This window comes from Cebidichthys violaceus, unplaced genomic scaffold (genome assembly GCF_023349555.1).
Source record: "Cebidichthys violaceus isolate CVI_PGR_0920_01 unplaced genomic scaffold, fCebVio1.0.p SCAF_19, whole genome shotgun sequence".
Taxonomy (NCBI): domain Eukaryota; kingdom Metazoa; phylum Chordata; class Actinopteri; order Perciformes; family Stichaeidae; genus Cebidichthys; species Cebidichthys violaceus.
Genome location: NW_027176361.1, coordinates 11,103,509 through 11,123,274, shown reverse-complemented (window position 1 = coordinate 11,123,274; position 19,766 = coordinate 11,103,509). Strand labels below are relative to the sequence as shown.

The window sequence follows — 19,766 nt, the reverse complement described above, 5'->3', positions numbered from 1 at the left end:
ATCACATTCCTTGTAAATTAGTGACATCTCATAGCCAAGGATGTAATCTGAACAATGTGAAACAGTTTGGATCAAAGGTGTGCATGAGTCACAGTGTAGTCATCTGTAGCACATTTCAACACAATTTTTGAGGGAGAAGTGCTGTATTTTATAGAACATGACCCACTTATTCCTACTGGAGCAGTTGTTCCAACTTGGATTTAATATCCTAATTAATGACAATTGAACTCACGGACGGAGCCAGGATCTCAGAAATACAGAGGTCAAAGTGTCCAAGCAAGATCTGTAAATCTATATCTGTAGTTTTTGGATTTGAGTTGTTCATGTTAACTTATATTATTGGACCGTCTAGGAATAACGTGTCTGGATTTTGAAAACAGACATAGTGCTCCTTTAAGCAAAGGTAGCGAACCCACACTTGGTCCTTGATTTAAAATGTCATGCAATTGAAAAAAAAAAAAAAGTGTTATTAGTAAAATGTACTTTAAGTATCACAGGTCCTAACGTTCTGTAATTCCAAATAAATGAATGTGTAGTGTAGCATTCTACTGTTGAAGTAACAATGCATCATATTTTAAAGGCCCATCATGTGTTTATGTAAACTGGCAAAGTAGCTCGTACCTAAATTGAAATTCCTAAGTATAAGTGTGTACTTAAGAACAGCGAATGAATGTACTTTGTTCCATCCCACTATGGATAACATGTACATCACGTCAGCCCATCCAGGAGCATGAATCAAACGCACAATCCCTTGTTTGCCGCATATTTTTATTTCCAGCAACCATAATGCATTGTAGAAGATATATAAAACTGTCAAGTCTGTTGCATCAACTCCTGTTTGAAAAAAAACAACAAAAACAAAACAAAACACACAGCTATCAACAAATTTGTTTTTTTGTTATAAAAAGAAGAGGAGGGTGCTGTAACTCCGTTGGGACCGGACTCCATCCGTCGTGGTCCTCGCCAAAATGGCTCTCAAACTTCCAAAGAAATACCAACAACAGGATCTCCTTTGAACTTTTCCCCCCCGAAAATAACTCAAATTAGTAGTCCTCCTTTTAACATCTTTTGTTTAAAGCAAGAAGCATATCAACACGTTTACCGACGAGATAAAACAGGAAAAAAAGATAAATGCAATGTAAAGATACCCCCTTTCTTTGGGCCAATGTGTCATCCTGGCTGGTTTGGGCAGATGCAGATCCAGTCTCCCACATGAAGGCGTGTTTTATGGGGACGAGTGATGGAGGCAGACGGCCAATATGTGGCATGTCCCATGGATGTAAATTCATTTTTTCCCTTAAAAAAAATAATAAAGGGAAAATGCACTAGAATGGCTCTTCACACTCCGAAGGTGTTTTCTGATGTCAATATGGCAGCGCGTTGAGTTCCACTCTCACTTTAAATCCATCCAAACATCCTGTAGGAAATTGTTAAACGAATATCATACATTGGAAAAACATTATGTGCCAACTAGACGGATGGACTCGTCGTCATGACGTCGGCCGTAGCATGGGGAAGTGTAGTTTATCTTTCTTTTGCTGAGAGTTTCACACGTGGAACACAACACAATGGACTGGATGGAAGGCGTGTACATCCGCTGGTACTATTTAACCACAAGCTTACGCAGACTGGTTCAAATCATTCGGCAGGGGGAAAATAGTAGTCAGGTCGGACCGACTGCGGCCCAAAGTCTTCATCTGGACCGTATCCTTCAGACGTCTTCATGCTCAAGGTGGACTACGATAGGATGGAAGATAAGCACGTTCCCAAAACGGAAGCTAGTCTTGGCCTCTGTCAACCACAAAGGAATAACCATGACATGGAAATGAAATCAAGAGTTCTCAAAAAAGAGTGGAGAGAGGGAAGCAGAGAGGGGGAAAAAAAAAAGTGAAACAATGACATCACCTACAACAGAAGAAGTCGTTTCTCTGGATGTTGGCAGAGAAGAAAAAAAAAAAAAAAAAAAAAGTTTTTTTCAATGAAAAGTTTCTCTCTCCGTCTGTCTTTTTTTTTTTTTCTTCCCCCAGTCAATCGTTTGCTCCACTCGCCCTCTTCTTGTCATATCATTGTCCCTCCATCTTGTTAGGGTTGGGGGTGGGAGCAGGTGGAGATGGCGGGCGGGGCTGGGGGGGTGGTGGGTCACAGGGTGAGCTTGCAGTGACAGAGTTCTTTGTACATTTGCCTCCTCAGCCGCGGCATATCCTGCTGGCCAAAGATGAAGGGCTGACCTAGGGCCAGACACTTGCAGTACTGCAGGACGGAGGAGGAGGGGGGGGGGGGGGGGGGGGGGGGGGGGGTCAAAAAGAAAAAGGAGAAAGAAGAAGTTATTGGAGGAGGAGCAGAGTCACGACGACACAAGTCGGTGGGCGTGTGTTCCTACGCGTTCGTACAAACAGCATCAAACGCTGAGGGCTCAGAGAAACTGAACCACGCTGCACATCTGGAGGAACTCACCTGTAGCACAAAAGCCCCGCAGTCGCTGTCGTTGTTCTGACGACCCACATTCTGCAACAAGCACACGACATATCAGCCAGCAGCAACAATAAGGACCCACTTTGAGGGAGCGAGTCACCTAATTCTGTGTCAAAGTTAGAAAAAATGTAAAGAAAAAAAATAAAAACGAGCAAACAAAAAAGCATCTCACCATTTTGAAAAAGCCCTTCCATCCCGTCAAAAAGTCTTGCTGGTCTTTTTTGATGGCCTCCGCTTGCAGATACTTATAAATGTGCTGGAAACAACAACAACAAGTGATTCTATCAAACTACATTTAGAACAGCGACACAAAAACACTTTAATAACATCAAAAAACAAGACCCAAATATGATCATCAATGACCTTTTAGATTGAAGAGCACTCCAATGTAATACATTAGATTATAGCGATGGAAACATGATATAGTGAGTTTATTTGATTAGTCCACCCAAAGGCTGCAGGTGGACCGTTTGATTATTTTAAGGCGTTTGCATTGATTCCATTATCTTTTCATCTATTTTACATATGAGGCATTCAGCAGAGGCTGTGTCCTCTGTGGTTTTAAACCCACTATCACACGTTTTATTTTCCAACACTGGCCGTCTGACAGGACATATGATGTAATCCCTATCGTGAAGTGGTGAATCTGCTGAAGGACCCTCTAGCAGAAGGCCTCGGCACTGCCGTCTGGTCCTACCTTTGGGCAACGTCTGTTGAGAGTCCGCTGAGAGTCGAAGTAAGTGATGGCTCGACGCGGAATGTCGACACTGACCAGTGACCAGTGGACCTCCAGGTGGATGGGGATCAACAACAGATCCTTCTGAAAGATGTCAACCTGGGAGAAGGGGAGTAAGCAGAGAGGAGAGAGAGATAACGGATGTCAAGTTATCAGAAGTTGATGTTTCGTGTGTGTGTGTGTGTGTGTGTGTGTGTGTGTGTGTGTGTGTGTGTGTGTGTGTGTGTGTGTGTGTGTGTGTGTGTGTGTGTGTGTGTGTGTGTGAGACCGCCTGCTTAACTGATGTCCTCTCTGGAATAAAACTGCGTAAGCCGGCTTTGTCCACAACTATTATTCCCCCGTAATTCTACGGACTGTACGATAAAAAGCTTGAGCCCATCAACAGACCAATTCAAACACAAATATTGGGGTCTGAGGCTCCTTTGAAATGATTGACAGGCTTCATATTTACGTAAAGAAAGCACAAATGTCTCGCATTGCTCCCCGACAACACTTACATTTTTCGTCCACCGTTTGACCCCGTCGTAGCCTTTTGTCCTCAGCTTATCATAAAAGAAGCTGTTGAAAAAGTGAACCTGAGGGGGAGAGAGCAGAGAAACAGACGGATGAGGGGTTTCACTCGGGTTTCGACACAGATCCATGAAGCCGCTCTCATGGCTCCTGTTGCTCCTGGATGATCTGCTCTTTGTGACACGAACAGATCATTAGCCCAGATGTCCTTATCGTGTCTCCTGTCTCACACGCTCTCTTGATTGCGTTTTTCAAATGATGTATTTTTAAGAAGACATTTCCATGTAAATGCGACGAGACTCTAATGGGTTGTAATTTAGGCTTTGTTGTCATTCAACCTTCCTTTTCATTCCAGCTGAGACCGGCTGACAGTCACATGTGACGCATAACCGAGGATGGAGGGCGCTAGAGGACGAGTAGACGTCATCCTCTGGGGACCACGAGTGTCTCCATCTGACCGACAGACAGACGAGTCCCTGGAGCCGGGCCACTAGCACGGCTATAAAGCTGCACCCTCAGTGTTGAACATGTTGATTGTTAAGTTCATCGCAAGAAATCAATCATCTAAAAAGTTATTCTTTTTCTCCTCTGCTTTAGGATATACCGTCAACTTTGGCGTGTGAACATATTATTGAATTATTGCAGTAAGTTTGATCTAATAAATAAACAAATGGTTTTGTTGCAGGAGCGTCCCCCCTTGAGGCAGTTTCGACAACTAGTTCCATTTTTGGTATTTCTTTTTGTATTTCCTTACCTTCTCGGGCACAGAGTCCATGACCAGGTCACCGTACATGTTCATAATCTGAATCAAACACACAACAAAAAAAGGGGGTTAGCCTATTTAAAGAAGCATCTTAAAAAGTGACTTTTCTGATCAGTGACTAGAAAGGTAAGTATTTCACGTTTAGTCCATTTATTGGTATAAAAGAGCATCTGCACCACCTGACATTCTGTCCTGGTCTGTAAACACTAGCGTTTGGCCGTAGGTCTGACGACTGTATCGATCTCACTACGAGGAGGAGGAGGAGCTGCCCTGAACCTGTATTATTGAAACTAAGTCCAATCAGGAACACCCCCTCTGATAAAAGGTCGGGTCAAGACTCCTGTGAAGGTCGCTGTGGTGCGTCCTCGCTCTTCAGAGCAGAAAGAAAAACACCGAAAAGTGCTTTAAAAAGACAAATGGTCCCGTCTTTGTAAAAATCCTAAAGACATGTTAACAGTGCTTTCATCTGTGAACTATTTTTGACATCACGACATGCGCCTGGTTACATAAATGTGCATGAAAAAAAAAAAAGAAAAAAAAAAGAGACTAATTTCAAGAAACTCATGAGCACATCTGAGGCCAAACACAAGATTAAGTGTTGACTCTTTGTGGAGAAAATCAGTTTCACAGACGTGACTATTAAATCGACTAATCGCTTCGTCTGCCCTACAAGCGTTTAGCGGCCCCGGTGGAGGTCCTTGCTATCGCGGTGTAGCGAGTGTGTGGCGCTGCACCTGGTCGTTGAGCCAGTTCTGTCCATACAGAGTGCCCAGGTCGTCCATGGTCAGCACGTGGCGTTTGTAGTTGACTCTGAACGTTTTGGCCAGGGCGGATCCCGACGAGCGCTGGAAGGACTGTATTAGGTGCTGCACCACTGCTTTCCTAACACACAACAGAGCACACACACACACACACACACATACATTGGTACATGTCACACATCACACTGAATGTATTCGGCTTTAATGGAAAGTTAGGGAGACCGATGTGCGATGACGACTGGAGAAAATAAATGATTATAGATTTTTTTTAAAAGACTCGTATGACATTTGAGGATTCTCTGTACGAATGAAATGGTCATTTTACCGGAGTGACAGTAAAACATTTGTGAGCGCGCTGCTTCAGTCACTGGAGTTAGTCGACTGACTGACTGACCTGTGAGGCTGTGAGAAGCTCTCGCTGAAGATGTCCTGAAGCTTCTCCACGATGTCGTCCACGTGGATGGGGATCAAACTGCCGTACTGCTGTAGGGACTCTTCGAGAATACCTTGACAGAAGACATTAAAAAAAATAAAAAAGGTATCAAACCATCATCTTAGCACGTGTTCCTAAAATCCAGAAGTCGGCGGACATGAGCGGCCAGCCAGAGCCTTGCGGTCCGTACCCGTCACACAGCTCATGTGTTCCTCAGTAAGGGCCAGCTCCACGGGTTTGACCTCCATGTCCCGCCTCCCTCGGTCCTCCTGCTTGTCTGGGGAGCAGCCGTTCATCAGCTCATCTGACGGAGAAAAGGAACCACATCACATGCACACGTTTCTTATTTTTCGTCTTTGCAGATAGCTTTCACTTCTCAGCGATCTGGTGTGTGACGGTGCAACTCAACTCTGTTAAGACGATTTTGTTAAAAACCGAACTATCTTTGTGAGCCGTTTGTATTTTTGACCCACTCTGTTTCTCTAGCCTTCTTCAGAAGCGAGTAGTGTATGTCAGTACCTCTCTCGGACTCCGTGAACCTCTCATCGTTGCTGTCGTCCTCTTCGTCGCTGTATGGCGACTGCCGAGACCTTTTTGTCCTCCTCTGCTTGCCGTACTGACCGTGCCGCTGCCCTCTGCGGCAGCCCTGGGAGCCCACCCACTGCGCCCGCTGGCGCCAGTTCTTCCAGTGCTTGGTGAGCCGAAACCCAACGCCTCTGTGGGAGCGCAGACGCTGCCAGCGCCGGAGCCTCCGCTGAGCCCTGTACTTGCTCAGGTGGGACCTGAACAAGTCCCCCGCTGCGGCCTGGGAGACGGCGTCCTCTGCGGGGACGTCGCCGCCGTCGCCGCCGTCCGCCTCCTGTTGTGGTCCATGATGTTGGTGTTGTTGCGAGTGAGGGTGCTGCGTGAACTGGGAGGGAAATTCTGGGATCTCCCACTCCAGCTCCGCCTGGTCTCCTTCATCTCCCACCTCGTCCTCCTCGTCCTCCTCTTCTTCTTCATCTTCTTCTTCTTCCTCCTCATTGTTATCCCAACCCTTGCCTTCAAACTCTACCTCATCCTCACCATCCAGATTGTTTTCTTCTTCCTCATCGCCCATTTCCTTGATCCTGCCCATCCCATCCTCCTCGTCGTCGTCGTCGTCTTCCTCCACATATTCGCCTGTCCACACCTTCTCTTTCTGGCCCAGTCTGAGGTGCATGGGGCTGGGTACACTGTTGCCTGACACAGGGACTATGAGGTGGTCTCCAGGAATCCCACCTAAACACAAACATGAGCAGTGATCAACTATGTCAGCTGGGTTCAACCATGCGTCATCATGATCCCAATTGATAAAAAGGCGGCAAAAAAGCGCCATCAGGGATCTATGAAGCTATGAATGCTCCTCCCTTTTGTGCCGATCCGATCCGTGGCTTAAATCCCTGACACGGTCCCAACCGTGACTTTTTGATCCGTTGCACCCCTAACGTCTGAATGAGTGTGTGATCATCTGAAGCTATGACTCGTTGTGTTTTTGCTACCTTAGAATGAACCCTTCATATCTACATAGGGAGGAGGTCTCATTCACACCACGGTGTCGTAATTAAACATTAACGGTGGAAATGTCAAACATGAACATATCCCTGACGGAAGAAGACGGGATTAAAATGCAGTTTAAAAAATTTTAAAAATCACCGCTAGATACCACTAAATCCTACACACTGCTCCTTTAATACTGCTGTAGTTCATTTCACACACACACACACACACACACACACACACACACACACACACGAACAGACATCACAGAGCAGCAAATCATAACGGGAAGAAAATGGAACGATGAAATGTTTGGCATATATGCTTGTAAAGCAAATAATAATAACAATAATAATAATAATAATAATAGACAATTATTATTCTGTCGATTGACTAAATTATCAAATTTCAGTTCCACTTTAGTTCCTTGTAAATTCTGAATGCTTGACTTGATCTCGTAAAATGTAGTGTTGGTGAGAATAAATCTAGTTGTATGAAGGAAATATTTTCAACGACATCGATATCAGAGATGAATTATGAGCTGTTAACAATACCTCTAGTAGCTTATAATACATTATTAAAACTACTAATGACAAGATTTGATCCATAAAAATACAATCTTTTATTTCCTTATCATTTCATCGTGTGTTTTTATGAGGGGAAAAAACACGAGCGATGACTATAACAAAGTAAAAGGATAATTTTTGATGGTTTACAGACATCAGAGTGGTTGAAATTATATTTTGAACGGTGGCAAAAAAAAATAGTCCGGAGCCTTGTAGACCAGCTGCTATAATCTAACAACAATATGAATCAGCAATGATCATCGGGAAAAAAATTAAATGTGAGCAGGGATCTCTAAAAGTTATATTTGCTCCCTTTTGACTTTTGTGCTGATCCGATCCGTAACACCACTATCTGACACCAAATTTGGATTTGATCAAATGTTATCGAAACCCCAGCCACCAGCAGTGAAGTGCCTACCTCCTCCTGTGTCGTCCTGCCCCACAGCGGTCAGACCCAGGTCTCCCTGCCAGCGGTTCTGGGCCAGGCTACCGCCACTGTCTCGCATTCTCCACGGACAACCCACGACCTGCGCCAGCTCGTCACCTGCAAACAGCAACGGACTTCACTTCCTGTATCAATGCAGCATGCTAGTTACCTTTGGAGTGAATGAGACCGTGACACTAGTCACAGTCATTTATTTGTATACATTATATTTCTCCTCCATTAAGTGCATCACCACATCCCTAATCCAAATAGATCTTATTTAACAAAACAAAAAAGGTCAAGTTAAAATCCCTTACAAGCTGCCCTCACACAAGCTGCGTGTATTCATGGTACGGGTGAAGGAGTGAGGAAAGAAGCCTCATTTAGAACCTCACTCTGGGTTCACTCACACAGTGGTGAGCAAGCCTCAGGTGTGATCCCTCATACTTTAACCTGCTCTCCAGCAGCGGATCACATCTTCAAACAGGTGTGCACGAGGCAAAACGCCTCGTTTACGCTTGAAATGTCTACAGACTGTGCAAGCCACTAGCATGGCGTCAACATATGCCCAGCGAAGAAGAAGAAAAAGAAGAAGAAGAAAAAGAAAAAGAAGAAGAAGAAGAAGAAGAAGAAGAAGAAGAAGAAGAAAAGTGGCACAGTGTGTGAAAAACGATCCATTTAACTGGACGTAATAATACTTGTGAGATGCAAACCGCTGCTTGCTAATCAGGCAGCTCCAAAAACACTCCATCAAAGCACCTCTCGTGCCTTATAGTGACAAGTCATTATTACTGCTTGTTTTGCCAGCTGTAGACCTTCAAACGGAACCATTGCAACACGTTAATTCACTAACAACACGGGGTTGCTTTGATGTGAATGTAAGCCTTCTGGTCTTACTATCACAAGCCTGATTATATGTCGTCCAGTACACATGTCCCTGTCCCTACACAGGCAGGAGACCTGCTCTGTTAACGCCGGGCATCTTGTTACCATGTGCACCTGGTCACAGAGCGGACATGTAATTTAGCTCGCTAGCCTAGCCCGGGTAAGACTATAACAGAGTACCGGGGAAAACTGTTATTTTCTACGGTGTATAATGCGGTGCGGCCTGTGTCCTGTGCAAGATTCTTTTGAGAAAAGCGGCTCTGTGATGAGGACAATTCTTTCCGGTGCAGGAAATAGTCCTTGCCAATGCTAGCTTGTGCGCGTTGAGCGCTAGCAGCATCACCGTCATAGATTCACCCCTTAAAACCCAAATAAAAATTGCATTAATTGCAAACCTCGATTATTCCGCAACCATGCGCAGCCAACGCCATTGCGCCACCATTAATAACAGTCTAAAATAACAAGAGTTCTTCAATAATCCGTTGTCTATCCGTGCTAACATGCTAGCTGGTTAGCCATGTTGTCGTTAGCTAGCTAGGCGTTAGATACCATGTTAGCAATAACATAATAAAACGCCCGGCTTACTGCGTTTCTTGCATAGCTAGGTGTTGTAAAAGCATCCTTACCGTTAGCCTGCAGATTTATATGAATGCGTGTCCAGCTGCGTCCGACTGAATGTTGGGCGTGTGTAATTTTCTGTGGGTATCGAACCAAAACAAATGCTAATTGGTGTTAAACCTCATTCAATGAAGTCAGGTGTGCAGCAGCCAGATGTCACCTCCTTGCGAACTTTGATTTCTTTGAGGTCTTCCGGTTCAGAGACAAACGCAAACGCTCTACGGGAACGGTGGACTGCAGTTTACGATGGACATGAAATCGACAGGAAGAATCTATTTCAATTGATATGGTCTGTGTGGAACGAGGGATGAGCTGAGCCGAATCACTGCAGATTGTTCGCTCTCATGTGAACTAACCAACAAGTCCGTCGCGCAGCAATGGCGTCACACAGAGTATGTTTTAAGGGTAGCCTTTCGTTTCTGACCCCTAATTTCAGTCTATTGCAAAAAAAAACAACCTTACGCAATGAACACATTATTTTAACGGGTTGAATAAGGTGGGTGACACACAATCAGCGTTATTTGTGATTTATTTTGTTAAGTTGTTCCTTGTTTTCTGCAAAGTTTGTAATACAATGAATCATGCAATTCTTTTGAATTCCCTGATATATTGTAGTCTTCTATTTGAATTTGGGGATGCGTTCATGAAAGTTCTGTGTTTTACCAAAATATCAGCTGTGCTACTAAACTCAAACACTACCAAAAGATTCATAGACAGCTTTGTTCCCTTGACCTTCAAAGCTAATAAAGAACTTAGATAATCGGCGCCTCTATTATTGTTGAACTTATATTATAAATTGTAAACCTCTATATGCCAATAGATTAAACATTTGTTTAACTGACATCATCTCGATGGAACAATCAGGATTTATTTGAAATCTGCACACTTCTGATCTTTTTTTGCCTTTTTTTTTGTTGTATTTGATTACTCATATTTTGTTAATGAAGAGCCTAATTCTGTCCCTTAACTTTCATAAGACCTTTTATACTTTAGAGGAGGCTTCTATTTAAGAGACTCTTCATTACGTTGGTTTCGGTCACTTCAGAAACATTTTACAATGATACCAACAGTAGTGTTTCCTTATCAGAGGGTCAACTCTCCCAGATGTGTCTTTACCAGATGATTAAGAGATGTCTGTCCAGTGTGACCTTATGCTGGCTACCAAAATGCTGAACCTATTTACCATCCAGAATCAGAATCGGTTTATTCCCAAGTACGTTTGCACATACAAGGAATTTGTCAGGATGAACTCGGCTAAAAGCGGAATATTGTGCATGATTCATGGAGAGCACTCAAGGTTGTGTGCATGGCCCCCAGGCTCCCACCTTGGTGCCTTGACCAATGACTCTCAGGAATGCCATCAGAAAGATCGCTCTGTAATGTAATAATGTAATGTAAAGAAGGTCTAAATGAACTGCCCTGCAGTCACAGGCACTTGAATATAATGACAGACCTCTTCTCATTCCTACAATCTACTTTAAGTGAGACTTCGTTTGATTCATTCTAATTTACACTGTAAGAAAATTGAGATTTTTTAAAAATGTAAAGGTTTAATGTGTGTAGATGATTCATAACATCCTCTATAAAGTGTTAGTAAATGATTAAGAACATATTTAGATGTGCATTATTCATGTATTTATGTATATAATGATTTAGATATGCACTAATGGTTAGGGACTATGTTAATACATGCTTTATAAATGTGTATTAATACTGCAATGCATGATTAATTCAGGTAGTTACTAGTCATATATTAAGTATTTTGTGTGACCTCATCTAAAGTGTGGACTATCTATGCTTTACAAAGCATTTATAAATGACATTGAAAGGCCATCAGTGCCTCAAAACCCACAGAAGTCTGTTATCTTCTCAACAGAAAAGACAAAAAGACAAAACGCAAAGTCATCTGGAAGATATCAATATTTATTACAAGATGCAAACAATGTAATGAAAATACAAACCTCTCAGCCATTCATTCATATAAAAAAAAAACAGAACAAACAGATTCTCCTTCAGGAGAACATGGCTGGATTGATAGATAATAGGTGAGATGAGACTTAAAATGTCTAGAGAATAATAACAGATCGACAGGAGTGTTTGTTTGGAGGGATTTACTTTTTTAATTTCCAAATCTTTCCCAATTGACATGAATTTGTAGTATTGATCAGTTTTTACTACATTTGTACCAATATTGTACAGAAAACTCTTGCATTTTAATACATGTATTTGAGGGGTAATTTGTATTTTGTATCAAAATACATTTTGATGTATTTTTGCCCATCTCTGGCTACAGACACGCATCAGTGACGTCAGTGACGTTCGCGCGTTCGTTCGCGCGTCACTGACGAGGTTGACAGCTTACTTAAGCAGATCTGTGCACTTTCTCACTTTGCATTTGGACTTCACAAGAGTTGACCTGCAAAACAAAATCTACTGAAGAAATGCACTTGTCAAAGAAGAGCTGCAGCCTGGTAATACAAACTAAAGTCATGTTTTTCCTTATTTATTAACGTCTCTAAAATCGCTAAAGCTTCCTCAGTAGCAATTTTCCTAAAATGCATTAAAGCTATGAGGACTGAGTTTACTGTTGAAACATGTATTCAGAGCTGATTATCGGCTGCTTTTAAGTTCAATACATTAATCATTCGTGAATCGCCTCGCGACCCTGGAGTTTAGTGAAAATATCGCTTTTAGATGTGGAACTGTGTAGAAACATCACTACTGCGTGTGAATATTATCTGAGTGAATACAGTCGTATTCTATTCATTTCACATGATTCATCGCTATTTAATTAAGAACTTTACTGCAAAAATAATCCACATTTTCGAGGAATTTCAGTTGGTATGGGCTTGTTATTATCAATGTATTATCATTGACGTAATTATGATTATTTTCATGTGGTTATTATCACGTTTAATTATCACCCAGCAATACCTATATTTAATGATACTACTGTATGATTCATGTTATATTAGTCATGGTGAAATCTAGTGGTATTAATACGTAAAACACCTTCTTGTGATTATTCAAATATTCTTGGAGGAGTGGAAAATTGTTTTTAAAAAATGCAAATTGAGTAATCTTTTCTTCCTATCAGAGCAGTGAAACGTGCCACGCAAACAAAAAATAATGAATAGAAAGTCTTATTATTATTATTATTTGTCTTAATAACTATTAAGACACATTTATTTAATAATTCAGTTCAAAACTGTTTTAAAGTTTTAAGGTCTTAAATCCATCAACTGACTAATTCCCAAACTCAGGTGAGGTGAGATTTGGGTGTGGCTATAGTTACCATAGGGATGCAATATATTAGCATTTGAATATGAATTTGCAAACATAGACAGCTTAACAATGTTAAAAGGATCATTTGTGGAGTTACTTGCAACAGCTTCAACTTTTGTTGTGACTTGTTGCATGTATGATTTAAAATATCTGCAATATTGTAATATACAGTGTTATTTCATGACTGCTAACGGCTCCCTGGGAATTTGTGGATTTACCCTAACGTCCTACATTAGGACAGTGTTTTTATGCTCTCATCCACTCACAGATCTCTCTGGCTCCTCCTCTATCAGCTGACAGTGGGCGATTTCGCCACAGCCTCCCTAAGCCAATCATATATGTCCCGTCAAACTTTAAAGAGCTGTTCTCTTCTGTGCAGTCAGCTGTCATTTCAGCTCGAACCGATGTGACCCTCCTCCCCATTCATCATCACATCCGGTGCTCAAGGTGTCTTCCACTGAGGTCAGACCCACTCAAACATGCCATTATCTAGATCTTCAGCCTGCCGCTGCTGTTTTTAACAAGTCCACAGAGGACACCTGGACAGCTCTGAGGCAGGCCGCGGCAAAACCACTGGTCCTAGCGTCTGCAGACTCTGACGACAAAGCATGGCGCTAGTGTTTTATAGCTTTTTTTATTTTATTTTATTTTATTCGACTGTGGTCAGGCTTCCTGGGGGGCTCCCCACCCATCTTAGTTATGCTCTGATGGTGAACTTCTGTTGATGTGAATGCCCATCATCTGGCAAATTGGCTGAGGAACTTGCAAGCTTTTCAACCAATTTCAGTCAAGGTGTTGCCCCATCATGTTAGCAGATTCGTGCTCATTGTGTTGAGCAGTTGGGGAGTGTCCTGCAGCATATCTTTAGAACTGCATTCTGGGAAGACTACGGAGTCACCCAGGTAGTAGCCCTGGCTTCTCGGAGCCAATGCTGTCGGTGGGCGTTTGGACTGTGGGGGAGACTCAGTCGCGCTCTTAAGCCCTGCATGGTGATAGGTGTCGCTGTGTGGGGCAAGCCATCGCGGCCCGGAGGACTTAATCCTGTGGCGCTTGAGTGGCTGCCGACAGCAGAGTGTAACGATGGGAGGCCAGTCTTCAATGCTACCAGGGGGCAGGAAGTCTGCGTGCCAGTCTGCCTCAGAGCTCACTTCAGGCTTCCGGTGTATCCGATTATAGGATGCTGTGGTAAGATACTCGCACCAAACTCCAGTGGTGTAAACCAGCAGCATATCTGACCCGTAACTATGGATTCAGAATAGACTTTGACTGCGACCACTTTTCATAATTTGGCTCAGGATGTTTGGTGCCACCATAATGATTTTAGGATGACCCAATCCCTCCTTGAATATCAAATTGTTAACATTGATTATTTACTTAGAGTAAAGTACAACTTAGAGAGCTTTGCTTATAGGAGTGATATTTTTGAAATATAGTATTTACAATCATACAGTTGTAAATTGATTAACTATGTTAAATGTGTGGATTTACTCTAACGTCCTACATTAGGACAGTGTTTTTATGCTCTCATCCACTCACAGATCTCTCTGGCTCCTCCTCTATCAGCTGACAGTGGGCGATTTCGCCACAGCCTCCCTAAGCCAATCATATATGTCCCGTCAAACTTTAAAGAGCTGTTCTCTTCTGTGCAGTCAGCTGTCATTTCAGCTCGAACCGATGTGACCCTCCTCCCCATTCATCATCACATCCGGTGCTCAAGGTTTGTTCCACTGAGGTCAGACCTGCCCGACCAAATTTAACACAGAGATGAGGCGAGTATCTTTGTCCGACGTAAACTGAAATGTTGATGATACGGTGATATAATTTGATCTAGGCATCTCTTGTCTCTTGTCTCGTCCGCAGCCTGTGGGTGAGCCATAATAAAGCCACCCAGAGGTGAAGAGGACGTGAGAAGACCCGCCTCTAGTTTTCATTGCTTATTGCCCCACAGGTTTCCATGGATCGTGGTTATACCTGGACCCTAGTCTTGCCTCCTGCCGTGGTTCTATCATATACATTGATTGTGTTGTAACTTTTTTATGTTGATCATTGTGTACACATGTCATCTATTACTCTGTCCATCCTGGGAGAGGGATCCCTCCTCTGTTGCTCTCCCACAGGCTTCTTCCTCTTTTCTCCCTGTTAAAGGGGTTTTTGGGGTTTTTTCCTGTTCCGACGAGAGGGTTCTGGGACACGACGATGACGTATGTGTACAGATTGAAAAGACCTTTGAGGCAAATTTACTATACAAAAATAAATTTAATTATATTATTTAGTTTGTTTGTTTTCCTTATTATGTGGTTTATTATGGAATTAATTGTGAGCATGGCTCGAGGTGCTTGTAACTTCCGACCTGCTCGTCATCGAGGGAGCAGCGTCCGCGGCCTTTGGGTGAGCCATAATAAAGCCACCCAGAGGTGAAAACGGGACATGATGTTCAAACCAAACACACTTTTGGAGCAACAATCAGAGTCCAAATGACAAAGCTGTCGGTACCAAACTGAAGTGCTGTCACATTCCCTCTGCCGTCCTAATGGCTGCCCGACAACACGACAGGCTTCCTTCCAAACCAAACAGCCTCACTTCCCTTTTCAGTCCAAATAACCAAGTGGGTCCTGGAACCCACTTGGTAGAGGGAGGTAATCAGCTTGTTTTGAGCATTCTGAAGATCATTTTCATGAGTTCTGGAGAACTGCTGTACCAGAAGGTGGCAGCATAATCAAAACTACATAAAACTAAACAGATTTTTTTTTATGTTGCACACTCTAGCAGCACAGGGTAGAATAATGTGACAAACTGACAATGTGTGCACTTTGATGTTTTGCTATTTTATTGCTAAAATGCACTAATTTGGAAAATAATATACAACAGAAATAATATAATACAAATAATATTCATTGGAAAACAGATGCTTAGATGTGAATGCCAGTTTGAGCACAATATTAATGAACAGAATTGTGCAACCCAAAATCTTAACATTTACAACACATTATTTTTTAAATAGTGAGAAAGGGAATGACAACAATGTAAAAAAGATCTATGTTTATTTCTCACCTGTACCATAGGTTAGCCTGTAATGCATACAGTGCCACATGCTTCAGCTATACAGCATAACAATACAATTCAAACCTTCAACATAAAATAATCCTCTATGCAGATGATATTTTACTGTACAAACCCCCATATTTTAACTGAAAGAACCCTTCAATGTCAATTTGTCAAGAGTTTATAAGTTTGTAATCATCTAATGTTAGCATTAGAAAGTAACGTTAGCATAGACTACCATATCAAACTCCTGTATTTACCATAATTCCAAGATCCTATTAAGGACAGTACCATTAACATATGCTTATTCATTTTCTTACATAGAGTTCTATGAAAAGATCAATACCACCCTCCATAAGGTAGCTGGAGCAAGCAGCATATTAGCTTAGCTTAGCACAAAGACTGGAAACAGAGGGAAACCCCGGCTAGCTAGCCTCGCTCTGTCCCAAAGTATCATAGTTCATCAACCAAACACCTAAAGATAACTAGTTTGTTTAATATGTGCAAAAACAAAATGCAAAGCCGACAATTTGCAATCTTGTGTAGGGTAGTATGGGTTAAGAAAGACCACTTCCTGTCCGTTTTTAGACTTGGGTGGAGCTAGCCCCTGTCTCTAGTCTTTGTGCTAAGCTAACTGGATGCCAGCTGTAGCTTCATACCATACAGATATCAGAGCAGTGGTATCACCCTTCTCATCCAAATCTCGACCTAACTCTAAACTCTCTACGCTCTCTAGTTCACCTTTAATCTACATAGTTTTGAGTTTCAGCTCATTTTTGGCTGTCCGGCCCACAACTTCACTGCTCTGGCTCACTTTCACCGGTCTTGTAACGCTGCAGATGTTTCAGCGCTCTAAAAACCCTCTGTACACTACCTGTTCATCAGCAAACGGTGCATAGACACGGTTAGAGACTAGCTGGTGAACTTAGTGGAGCCTTTAGTAGCTATGAGCCAGATAGGCCTATTTTTCTCAGGAGTTGGAAGAGACCAAACACAGAGTTTAAAGAGTGGATTGACGCTGCTCCGTTACTGCGTGATTAAACCCACGCCTTACTGCTCTAACATACAGATGAACAGAGGGCCTCTTCCCACATCACCCCGGGGTTTAGCGTCTTTGCAAAGGTTGAAATCCATTTTAAAATCATACTTGTTGCATATATAAGACTTTACACAGACAGGTAAAGTCAACTTTAATTGTCCCACAAGATATCTTGGATCTGCTGAGGCATGGAAACAGCTGACCAGTTAATATACATCTCCGCTTCTAAAGTCTTCAAACACATTTAACAGTCTTGTCTGCCCATGAGATGTGTATATTGTTGTTATAGCTGTATTATGTTAGCCTCATTTCACTTTTAATATTTGCACTTTTGATTTTGTCAACTTTGTTGATTAACAACCCCCGCCCCTTCTCATTTATTTTTTCCTTATTACCACTTATTAGTTGTTTGTTCAAAAATACAATAATAATTATTTTTAATATCAATAATAATTATTATGAATGAATAATAACTTATTTTATTTGTATTTAATATATATTATTTCTCCCATGTTTTTATCAAATATCGTTCCACCTGTGAAGTCACTGCTGTTTTCATTTTTTATAGAAAAAAAAGAATGAATTGAGAAGACACAAGGCAAAGCTTTAACATGACTGTATTTGTATGAGGTTGACACTGTATCATGTTGTGGTTATTACAAAGCATCCAAAAGAAATTAAAAAAAAGCACAGGAGAAGTTGCCAATACAAGCTCAAAATGACTCCATCTGGAGGCGAAATCAACAAATTTGGATTGTAACATGCATTTCATAGTATACGATTCGATGGCGCAGTATCTGTGAAGGAGGGCGAGCAGGCAGCTGGTTCAAAAGGTGCCTTCGTCCACACTTTTCATGATGTTCACAACCCAGGAGAGTTTCGGATCCACGCAGATGTGACGACCCTTTTTTGTAACCACACTGAAATAAATAGATAAATAAATGACATTATAATGGTCGAAAATTCAGACAAATAATAATAATAATAAAAGAACAAGAAGGAAACCAAGTAGAAAGTAGGAAATGGGGACCAAAAGTACGATTTATTATCACAAATATTAAATGTTAAAAAGATTGTATGCAATATAGAGATATCAGAGAGAAAATTGTAATTAATTTAAAAAGTAATAGTCACACTAAGTAACAACTCATTCTGCTTATCAAGGTTCATTGTATTATACAACAAATAAGGATACAGTGAACTTACATGGCTGCAGACTTGGGGCATCGGTCATCAGTCATGTAATATGAGCTGATGAGGTTTTTCTTCAGTCTTCTCGGGTAAGGGTTGAAACAGCAGTCGTCAGGGCCGATTCCATCTGAAGAAAATAATGAAGTAATGTGTAATCAGTTGCACACAATGTGTTTGAATGATACAATCTAAGGTTATCTTACTGCTGCAGATCACAGAGGCGATGAGCGCATATGCCAGGATGCCGAGCAGAAGGATGCGAGTGGTCCTCATGGTGACTCGATGTGAAGATGGAGATAAAAACCACAGCTGCTCTTTATCTTCAGTGAAGGGCTTCTAAACAAAAGGTGGTACGTTGTTAGGTTTATCAAGATCGAAGGGGACTTTTCTCTTTTTTTCTTCTGATAGGTGTCACTGGTGTGAAGGAGGGAGGGCAGCTGTGGTTTCACGACGACTGAAGTTTTCTGCAACGGAAACTTTCCACTCCTCTTTTCAAAAGGTTGAGGTAGATTACAGGAAATGCAGTTGTGGTTAGCCCAGAGATGTAGCTCAAAGTGAAGACAAAAACCCAACAGCCCCTAACAACAATAAAAGACCTAAGAAGACACTGGAATTAAATATTGGTGATATTCTTTTGCATTTGGAGTAATTTCTTTCTTTTTATCCCATTTAGTATGTTAGTAACTGACCAAATGAGTAGTCAAGTCTGTCAATTTAACCAATATGCACTTTAAAACAAAACTGTTAGGCCATCATGGATGAAAGGTTCTGTAGGTGCTCACAAAACATTTTTAAATTTCAACATCAACAATTCTCTCTTCTGCAAATACCCCCCCCCCCCCAACGCTCAAAGAGATAAATCTGAGAACAGCTAAAAGTGTTGATTCGAGTAATTTCTGTGATTCAACTTACAACCATCGTTTACAACTTACACAGCTGTGTCACTGGATTCTTTATTTCCCATAATGCAACTTGCTGGAAAAAATAAACTGACTCATCGGGGGTTATTTAGTCAGACTTTAAAGAGCTCCCCTCAGAGCCACAGAAGATATTGTGTACAACTGATTCGTCCTACGCAGTAAACTGAACTAAGCGTGTAAAAAAAAGGTGAACCGTCAATCGCTGAGAATCTAAGAGCAAAAGGCATTAAATGAACAGTCACAATTGTAAAAAAAAAAAAAAAAATCATAAAAAATGCAGATACAAATTCAAAAAGAAGCCTCAATAGACCAGAATGCAATGCTGCAACAAGACAATTAAAGCTGCACTAATCAATATTTATTTTTAACGTTTGTTTTTCATGCTATTAATTGGCACGTCATTCTATTTTTTCGAACTGTAGCTTTTGTCATGAGATATTACATTATGTAATAATATGATTTATCAGCGTGAATAAAGGCATCAACTGACCACGTTGTGAAAGGGACAGATTCAAAATGTAATGTAACCTTTAAGAACACAGAAGCTCTTTAGTCTGAATGGAAAAGGCAAACTTTATTTCTCCTTTTAATCTCGACAAAGAA

At 41.6% G+C, this 19,766-nt stretch overlaps 2 protein-coding genes across 2 annotated transcripts; both read right to left on the bottom strand.

Moving 5' to 3' along the window:
- Nucleotides 1-751: 751 nt before the first annotated feature.
- senp3b (SUMO specific peptidase 3b) lies at nt 752-10,010 on the bottom strand. The gene is made up of 12 exons (XM_068713637.1): nt 9,695-10,010; nt 8,178-8,303; nt 6,195-6,935; nt 5,866-5,979; nt 5,637-5,748; nt 5,216-5,363; nt 4,473-4,520; nt 3,706-3,783; nt 3,170-3,307; nt 2,645-2,728; nt 2,455-2,505; nt 752-2,250 (listed from the first exon to the last, which is right to left on the bottom strand). Exons 2-12 carry the CDS (start codon nt 8,263-8,265, stop codon nt 2,140-2,142), a joined length of 1,713 nt encoding a protein of 570 aa, XP_068569738.1. The 5' UTR covers nt 8,266-8,303; nt 9,695-10,010; the 3' UTR covers nt 752-2,139.
- A 7,643-nt stretch (nt 10,011-17,653) lies between these two features.
- ccl36.1 (chemokine (C-C motif) ligand 36, duplicate 1) lies at nt 17,654-18,591 on the bottom strand. The gene is made up of 3 exons (XM_068713942.1): nt 18,447-18,591; nt 18,259-18,370; nt 17,654-17,972 (listed from the first exon to the last, which is right to left on the bottom strand). The coding sequence occupies exons 1-3, from the start codon at nt 18,514-18,516 to the stop codon at nt 17,879-17,881; spliced, it is 276 nt and encodes a 91-aa protein (XP_068570043.1). The 5' UTR covers nt 18,517-18,591; the 3' UTR covers nt 17,654-17,878.
- Nucleotides 18,592-19,766: the final 1,175 nt, after the last annotated feature.

Excerpts from the sequence above, each read along its gene's own strand:
- senp3b (XM_068713637.1), bottom strand. The coding sequence starts at position 8,265 with ATGCGAGACAGTGGCGGTAGCCTGGCCCAGAACCGCTGGCAGGGAGAC. Across the intron at positions 4,521-5,215 it reads AGAACTGGCTCAACGACCAG|ATTATGAACATGTACGGTGA; the intron begins GTGCAGCGCCAC and ends TGTTTGATTCAG. Across the intron at positions 2,506-2,644 it reads GGAAGGGCTTTTTCAAAATG|AATGTGGGTCGTCAGAACAA; the intron begins GTGAGATGCTTT and ends TGCTTGTTGCAG.
- ccl36.1 (XM_068713942.1), bottom strand. The coding sequence starts at position 18,516 with ATGAGGACCACTCGCATCCTTCTGCTCGGCATCCTGGCATATGCGCTC. Across the intron at positions 18,371-18,446 it reads CGCCTCTGTGATCTGCAGCA|ATGGAATCGGCCCTGACGAC; the intron begins GTAAGATAACCT and ends TATTTTCTTCAG. Across the intron at positions 17,973-18,258 it reads TGCCCCAAGTCTGCAGCCAT|TGTGGTTACAAAAAAGGGTC; the intron begins GTAAGTTCACTG and ends TATTTATTTCAG.